Source organism: Gregarina niphandrodes, assembly GCF_000223845.1.
Source record: "Gregarina niphandrodes unplaced genomic scaffold scaffold00044, whole genome shotgun sequence".
In the NCBI taxonomy this organism is placed as follows: domain Eukaryota; phylum Apicomplexa; class Conoidasida; order Eugregarinorida; family Gregarinidae; genus Gregarina; species Gregarina niphandrodes.
Window position 1 is genome coordinate 61,574 of NW_011645812.1, and position 8,147 is coordinate 69,720.

At 57.7% G+C, this 8,147-nt stretch overlaps 4 protein-coding genes across 4 annotated transcripts; 2 read left to right on the forward strand and 2 right to left on the reverse strand.

Annotated features, from left to right (window-relative positions):
• Positions 1 to 484: 484 nt before the first annotated feature.
• On the reverse strand, positions 485 to 1,699 carry GNI_154540 (putative replication factor C subunit 1; the record flags this gene model as incomplete). The annotated part of the gene is made up of 1 exon (XM_011134554.1): positions 485 to 1,699. The coding sequence occupies one exon, from the start codon at positions 1,697 to 1,699 to the stop codon at positions 485 to 487; it is 1,215 nt and encodes a 404-aa protein (XP_011132856.1).
• A 207-nt stretch (positions 1,700 to 1,906) lies between these two features.
• GNI_154550 (Rad17 cell cycle checkpoint protein) lies at positions 1,907 to 2,566 on the reverse strand (the record flags this gene model as incomplete). The annotated part of the gene is made up of 1 exon (XM_011134555.1): positions 1,907 to 2,566. The coding sequence occupies one exon, from the start codon at positions 2,564 to 2,566 to the stop codon at positions 1,907 to 1,909; it is 660 nt and encodes a 219-aa protein (XP_011132857.1).
• Positions 2,567 to 3,684: 1,118 nt separating this feature from the next.
• GNI_154560 (putative transmembrane protein) lies at positions 3,685 to 5,256 on the forward strand (the record flags this gene model as incomplete). The annotated part of the gene is made up of 1 exon (XM_011134556.1): positions 3,685 to 5,256. The coding sequence occupies one exon, from the start codon at positions 3,685 to 3,687 to the stop codon at positions 5,254 to 5,256; it is 1,572 nt and encodes a 523-aa protein (XP_011132858.1).
• Positions 5,257 to 5,921: 665 nt separating this feature from the next.
• GNI_154570 (hypothetical protein) lies at positions 5,922 to 7,442 on the forward strand (the record flags this gene model as incomplete). Its single annotated transcript, XM_011134557.1, has 1 exon — positions 5,922 to 7,442. The coding sequence occupies one exon, from the start codon at positions 5,922 to 5,924 to the stop codon at positions 7,440 to 7,442; it is 1,521 nt and encodes a 506-aa protein (XP_011132859.1).
• Positions 7,443 to 8,147: the final 705 nt, after the last annotated feature.

Below are 8,147 nucleotides of genomic sequence, written 5' to 3' on the forward strand. Positions count from 1 at the left end.
CGACCAAGACGTACGAGTATCGGTCCCACCACCAGTACCAGTGCCACTACACCCACCAGTTCGACCAAGAGTACGAGTATCGGTCCCACCACCAGTACGAGTGCCACTACACCCACCAGTTCGACCAAGAGTACGAGTATCAGTCCTATCACCAGTATGAGTACTAGTACGTCTACCAGTCCGAGTATCCGTGCAATCGCCAGCAAGCGCCCCCGTGCAACCGCTAGCAAGCCTCCCCATGCAACCGCTAGCAAGCATTTCTATGCAATCGCTACCAAGCGTCCCCGCGCAGGTCCCCGCAAGCGTACGAGTGCGTCCACCACTGCAGGTAGCAGTGCAGCCCCCCCCAGCAAGCTTACCCCTGCCCCCCCCAGCAAGCTTACCCCTTCAACTGCCAGCCCAGGTGACGAACCAGCATGGCGTGAGTTATCAGCGGGGTCTGTTCTGCGCTTAGGCACTCGTTTTGGTTAGGCACTCGTTTTGGTTAAAAGTAGTCATTGACAGCGGGGCGTGCGTCTAGGTCTTCTGAATCAGTGAGAGCTTCATCAGTGAGTGCCTCCTCCGCAATGTCTTTTCCGAGTTTGATTTTGCCTTGTTTTTTGCCTTGCTTCTTGCCTTGCTTCTTGCCATGTTGTCTAGCAGTAAGGAAGTAATCATTAAAGCACTTGGTGGCCTTGGTCTTGGTGGCCGTGTCGAGTTTATCATAAGGATGAGTGTGCGTCCGTTGTGGCGTGAGAGGCATGCGAAGAGTCTCGAGCCCCTCGATGGCGAGTTCTTTGTCGGTGAGGCGGTAGGTAACGGCTCTCTCCATCATGGTCTGGAAGGCGGCTTCGTTTCGGTTCGCTTCCCCCAGTGGTTGGCAGATATATTCATTCAGCAGTTCGAAATATCCATCTTCAAGACAGCCATGGTAGCCGACGCAGTTTTTGATTGCGGCCGCACAACGCTTCTTTTTGTTTCTTGCAGAGATCTTCCCCAACAGACGCGGGAACTCCATACGAGGTGTACGTCCAGGGTTTGCCAGCATTGCCGGCAACACCGTTGAGAACATACCCACGTCTGGCAATAGGTCCCACTGATTCCGTTCGCGCAACTTCGCACCGACCACGTCGCCGAATGCCACACAATCGCACACTCGCCCAATCGCCGCAGCCGCACGCTCCGTCCCCACCCAGCTTCGAACCACGTTCTCTTGCATTATCAGCGGCATCATGTCGAAGTCGAAGAAGAAATAATCCAACCGCTCCCGCATACTCAACTTCCCGCACTGACTTAAAAGCCGCCCTGCCAATGTGAACACATCATCGTAACTAGACACGTCCTTCCCCGCTCCAGCTGTCGCTCCAGTTGTCGCTCCAGCTGTGTTCAAATGCTGGCATTTGCTCTGGAGCATATTGAGCATTTGACGCATGTCGCGGTTGCTGGCCTCGTAACACTGCTGAACGAACTCCTCAGTCAGCGCGGCACGCTCGATAGAACCACATTCCTGGCCCACAATGGCCAAACAGCGCGCGATCGCCGCCTGCCGGTCCGGGGCCGTAAAGTCGATCACTTTACAGTGCTTCGCCAACGCCTTGACCTTCTTGTGCTTCTTGTCATTGCAGGTCATCACCAACGGCACCGCTGAAACCTGAACCATCCGACTCAACGCGTCGCTGCCCCCGAAGTCACCCGCACTCAACCCGTCAGCCTCATCCATCAATACACACACACGCCCCACCAGCGCGCCGCGGTGCAGCGTGCGTCCGCCCGAAATCAGGGGCTCCAACACTGCAACATACACGTGTCCCACGCCCGTGTCCCACGCCCGTGTCCCACGCCCGTGTCCCACGCCCGTGTCCCACACCGGTTTCGCACACCCCTGTCGCACATCCCTCCCCTCCTCTTTCCCCCCAGTCCCGGTGGGTCACCTGCCTTGTAATTGCTTTCTGCTGCGTGTGTCGCTGGCGTTGAACTCGAGGAGTTGGTAACCGAGAAGTTTGCAGACAGCGAGGACGGCGCTGGTTTTACCGACGCCGGGCGGGCCGCAGAGGAGGCAGCCGCGTTCGGCGGCAGCGGGCCAGGCGGTGAGCCAGTCATGTAAGGCACGGAAAGCGCCGTGGTTGAAGACGAAGTCGGCAGGTTGTTCAGGACGCCAGCGTTCAGTCCAAAGGGTCGCCAGCGGGTGAGAAGGTTCTAGCGTGGCCAAGTTCGTGGCCGGAGCCTGTATGTCTGCCAACAACTCCGGGAAACGCGATAGAAAGTCTTCCTCACTCAACACCTCTAGCCCAACTCCAGAACCCGATGCCGCCAACGCCGCCGCCTTCCGGAACTTAGAACCTGCCTCCACTGGACGACCATCCTCCAACTGGGCACCATAAACCAAGTAATTAGTCACACCTGATACCGCCGTTGTTACCACTCCTCCCGCTGACCGCACCTTGGACTCCAACAAGGAACGAGACATGCGCACTGGTACACCCGTTACCACCACCTTCACACCCGCCAACCCCGAGCCCGAATCCACACTCCGACGCGCCACCTTTCGCACAGGCACTCCCGCACCCGGCCTCTTTCGCGGTGTCATGCTCAAATTTTGCCCCACCCTTTTACCGCCGGGTTCACCACGACGGCGTTCACGCCCTGACCTTAAAATCCGGCCAAGGCACCGCAAGAAGCAGCGTCCGTTGCCCTAAAAAAAGTCACGCTGTTCTCGGCCACGAAATGCAGCACGGAGACTCACCCGCAATCTCGCAACGCCACCTTCAGCAGATCTCAAACTCGGGCATGTACTCTGCACGAAAATTGGTAATCCGTCTCAGGCTCGCGTTTAGGCACGTAACCTCAGTGAAGACCTTCGGTGCCATCTCCTTCGGGCTGCCGGTACCTCTGGTCTCGCACAAACTACCGCATGGTTGACGGCTTCTTTGTCCACCACACACCCGGAGGCCGCAGCAACCCCGAAAAGCGTTTTTCCTGTAGTCAGCTTGCCTTTTTCCCCACCGAGTCTAAAGTACCAGGCCGGCAACCACGGGAGCCAGCAGGCCACCCATGAAGGCTGATCTCGGCTGCAACTTTTGAGACGCCTTGACGGAGTCTGGTCATCTGCAGTGATTCGAGGACGGGAGGACATCGAACATATCTGGCGCACGCGAAGTCCTCCCGATTCCTGAAGTCCTCCCGATTCCTGAAGTCCTCCCGCTTCCTGAAGTCATCCGGCTTCCTGAAGTCCTCCGGCTTCCTGAAGTCCTCCGGCTTCCTCCACGCACAACTTGGCTATGGTGTTGGCCGAAAATTCTATCTCGAATATTATGTCTACGAAAATTTTTAGGCACGCCACGAGGGCACGACAGCTGGATGATAACTCAACGAAAAGGCTAATAATCTCAGAGACAACGACTGAGGCATCATATCCATTGTCGACTCTCCGTTGTCGACTCTCCAGTGGGGAACCCCACCGTGTGGACTAGTGAACGGCACCTCGGGGCGTAGTGGGGCGGGTGTCCCCACCGTGTTAGCGGGGGCAGCGAACTGGTGATCACAGACCACTTATTATTTCCACCGGCAACCAAGAGGACTCAAGAACAAGATCTTGTCCAATTATTTCAGGACTCGAGAAAAGATTAGCAATCTCGGAGACGACGACTGATACCGATTCAAATCAGATAGAACAGAAGCGATTTACTTTTTTCGGTTTGTTCGGAGATGCGCACGTTCAAGAGTGAGTCTAGTGGCATGCCGGGAAGCGAGTTGTTGTCGGTGCTGATGGGTCCTAACGGCAGCCAAACGAAGTTGGATGACTGTGTGGCACAGGTGGTTACGATAGGCGCGGGTGGCGGCGAGGTGACGGCTTTGGTGTTGGCGCACAAGACGGCGTTTGAGGTGGAGGTGGAGACAGTCGGCGAGCTAACGCCATTGACAATGGAGACGACGATGGTGGAAGGCGAAAACTATGACTGGTTCGAGCAGTGGGACCGACTGATGGTCTGGCGGCCGAAGGACGGGCCTTCCAGCGACAAACGCGCGGAGGCGGCGCTGTTGGCCGCACTGCGGGGCCGTTTGGCTCGCAGTGGTCCGCGGAATAAGCCTGAGGCGGTGGACGCTCTCTGTCGCCAGGTCTTTGGGGAACACGACCTGCACGACCTGCACGCCATCCTGAAAGGGAGCGGCGAGATGCAGGAGCAGGAGGACGGCGTTACCGTGGCTGTGACGCGACCCGTGGACCCGTCGGAGTTGGCGGAGCTCTTGGCCAGGGTACCCAAGGGCTGGATGCCGGTGCTTCAGAGGTCGGCGGAGTGGAAAACCGCGGACTGGATCGACGGCGGGGACGTCGAGGCCACACAGAGGAAGCCTAGACGCGAAATGCAGCGCTGCCTGTACACTACCGCTGGCGTTTTGACGGCGGGCCTGACCGTCGGGCTCTTTGCGAACTTGCTGTTGCCGTCGTTTGAACGAGGGCCGACGGGGACGGCGGGAGAAGAGGTTATGTTGCCGGAGACCTTCGCGAAATTGAGCGACGACCGAACGGGGTTCGTCTGGGCGCGTGGAGACTACCCCGTCCCGGTGGCGCAATGCGGCAGCGGCACCCTACTATGCGGTAACGAGTGCAACCAAACCGGCAGCCGCCCTTGGTCCATCTCCTTCGGCTACCCCTGGCCCCTCTCCTTCCCTCTCGCCTGGAACATCGCCCACGAGTTCGCACACGGAAAGTGTGAGATCAACTGCCGAACGCCTGCAGAAATTATAGCCTCCACCAATACACGACTCCTGACGCACTTCCCCCTCCAAAACCCGCTCAACACGACCATGTCGAGTGAGGACCAAGTCGAAGAAATCTTTGGGGCACTTAGAACTCGCTATTGTGCAGTTCCAAATACTTCGTGGCAGATCGTCGGCTCGCGGTCAAACTGTGTTTGCGACGCAGCTGTCGCCGGCTGTCGGGTGGTGAAACAAGGCGTCGAGGAAGTGCTCAATAATGATCGGGAATACCGCGAGGTTGTATTCGCCGATTTCGAAGCGCCCTTGGCCAGGGTGGCCAACTCCTTCGCTGACTACCCAGATGACGTTTACGACGTCACCAACTGCGGCTACACCTGCTGGAACTTGACTCCAGAGGCCAGAGAGACCGTACGGGCAAACAAGGCCGCAATAGCCGCATACCAGGCCACCAGTACCAGTGCCACCCCTAGCACAAGTACTGGTGCCACCCCCAAAAAGCATACAACCAAGAAGGTTACCAGGAAGGACATCAAGTTCATCCGTCTTTCTATTGGTTGATGTCAGCGGAACGGTTCTTGGTCGTCTGAATCACGCCAATCAATGACAGTGATCAGCGCATCGTCTGTGAGTGCTTCGTCAGTGACACCTTCAACAACCTCCAGCGAAGCAACTCCCCTCATCCTCCATGTTCGTCCACCATGTTCTGCATCGATTAGCCGCCATCGGAGCTCCTTTGCCAAGTGCCGAGTTTCCTGCTTTTGTGCCGTCCAGGTGGTGTGTTATGGAGACGAGGTGTGCGAATTCTTTTTACGTCTCTTTTTTGACAAAACGCGTAAGTTGGTCACATCCCAGGAAGCAAGGAGTCGGAGTTGGTGAGTGGGACGGCAGCCAGATGGCTGGTTACGCTAGGTGCTTAATCGCCCCGTGTGCACGAAGACTGATCTTTCCGATTTGGTGTCCGCTCACGAAGACCGACGCCGCCGCGAAGTGCTGGAAGGCTGTTGCCGCTGGTGTGTGCAGGGGCAGCGAACGGCGATCACAAACGTGGTGGTAGAGTAGAGGTGGCAGTTTCAACAGAACGTCCCCACCCGGCCACAATCGAGGTAGCAAGACCACGGTGGAAAGCATTATATAATAACTCAGGAAAAAGGGTCTCAGACGACGCCTGACGCAGATCGAATTTCAACTAACTTGATGGAATAGAGGCGAATTTAGTTTTTGAGATGCGCACATTCAAGACTGAGGCTAGTAGCCTGACGGGTAGCGAGTTGTTGTCTGTGCTGATCCGGGCGGACGGCAGCCAGACGAAGGTGGACGATTGTGTGGCACAGGTAGTCACGATACGCGCGGGTGGGGGCGGCGAGGTGACGGCTTTGGCGTTGGCGCCCAAGACGGCGTTTCAGGAGCCTGTCGGCGAGAGTTGGAGACGGCCGTCGACGGCGATGGTGGAGGGCGACTGGTTCGAACAGTGGGGCCGGCTGATGGTGTGGCGACCGAAGGAGGGGCCTCCGAACGACAAGCGCGCGGAGGCGGCGCTACTGACGGCGCTGCAGCGCCGGCTGGAGAGAATGGGACCTCGGGACAAGCCGGAGGCGGTGGAGGCGTTGTGTCGCGAAGTCTTTGGTGAACGCTTGCATGAGCTGCACGCCATCCTGAACGGGAGTGGCGAGATGCAGGACGACCACGACCTCACCGTGGATGTGACGCGGCCGATAGATCCGTCGGAGTTGGCGGAGCTCTTGGCGCGGGTGCCCAAGGACTGGATGCCGGTGCTGCAAAGGTCGGTGGAGTGGAACACTGCGCACTGGAAGACACAGGGCTGGAACGACGGCGGGAACATGGAGACACTGGCGAAGCCCGGATGCGAAACGAAGCGCTGTCTGTACACGACCGCGGGCGTTCTGGGGTTCGGCGCGGCCGTTGGGTTCCTTGCGAGCTTGCTGCGTCCCGTCGAATCGCCGCAGCGGCAGGTGACGGGAGAACAGTCTGGGACGTACGAGCAGTTGAGCGACGCCCGGGCCGCGGTAGTCTGGATGTTGGGGGACCCGGTCCCGGTGGCACCATGCGGCAGCGGCATTTTGCTCTGTAACGCGGGGTGTAAGAACTCCGGCAACGGTCCTTGGCCCATCTCCTTCGGCAGCCCCTGGCCGGCCTCGTTCCCGCTCGTCTGGAATACGGCTCACGAATTGGCACCAACGAAGTGCCAAGTCCTATGTCATACACCCGAAGAAACGAGGACCTCATTCGACGCACGACTCCTTAATAACTTCCCCCTTCAGCCTCCGTTCAACGATACGGCCATGTCGCGTGAGGAGGTACTCGAGCAAATACTCGCAGCACGAACTCTCCGCCGCACAGGTTGGGGAGCGGCGTGGCAAACCGTCGGTATGCTCTCCGACTATAACTGCGACCTGGCCAACGTCACGTGCGAGGTGATGACCAAGAGTGACCAAGCGAAGAGCAATGTCACACTCACCGACTTGGAAGCGCCCCTGGCCAGGGTTGCCGGCTCCTTTGCTGACTACCCGGAAGACATCTACGACGTCTCCAATTGCGCTTACGACTGCTGGCAACTGACTCCAGAAGCTAAACGGATCATAGACGCAAATAAAATCGCAGGAGCAACCCGCCAGACCACCAGTACCACCCCCAGCATGCGTACCACCTCCAGCAAACGTGCTCGTCCAACCTCCAAAAAGCTTACCAGGAAGGACGTGAAGTATATCCGTCTTCATATTGGTTGAATGGTTTTACTTGGGTCGATTAGCGCTTCCTCGTCGATTGTTGGTGACACAATTCAAACTGTTCGTGAGGGGTTACTCATCCTTCAGACCTTGTCCATGGTGGGATGAGGGGCCCGGGCATCCCTGTTGTCGTTGTCCCTGGGTTCGGCATCGCTGTCAATGGCCGGGATGTCAGGTAGTTGTCCCTGCATTTGTATGTATTAGTCGCGGGAATGAGTTGTGGCAAAGATGAGCATAAAATAAAAATTCCTTTTGAGATCGTGATGTCCCTGAATGGCTCAGATCACGGAGATCTAGGCTGCTTCGAATAAAAGAGAATTTACTTTTTCGTTTTGTTCGGTGATGCGTACATTCAAGAGTGAGTCTAGCGGCGTGTCGGGAGGCGAGTTGTTGTCTGTGCTGATCCGTCCGGATGGCAGCCAGACAAAGTTGGACGATTGTGTGGCACAGGTAGTTACGATACAGGCGGGTGGCGGCGGCGGCGAGGTGACGGCTTTGGTGTTGGCGCCCAAGACGGCGTTTGAAACAGAGTTGGAGACGGTCGGCGAGAGAACCCCGTTGACGATGGAGACGACGGTGCTGGAAGGCGAGGATTACGACTGGTTCGAGCACTGGGACCGAATGATGGTGTGGCGTCCGAAGGAGGGGCGTCCGAAGGAGGGGCGTCCGAGCAACGAACGCGCGGAAGCGGTGCTGTTGGCCGCG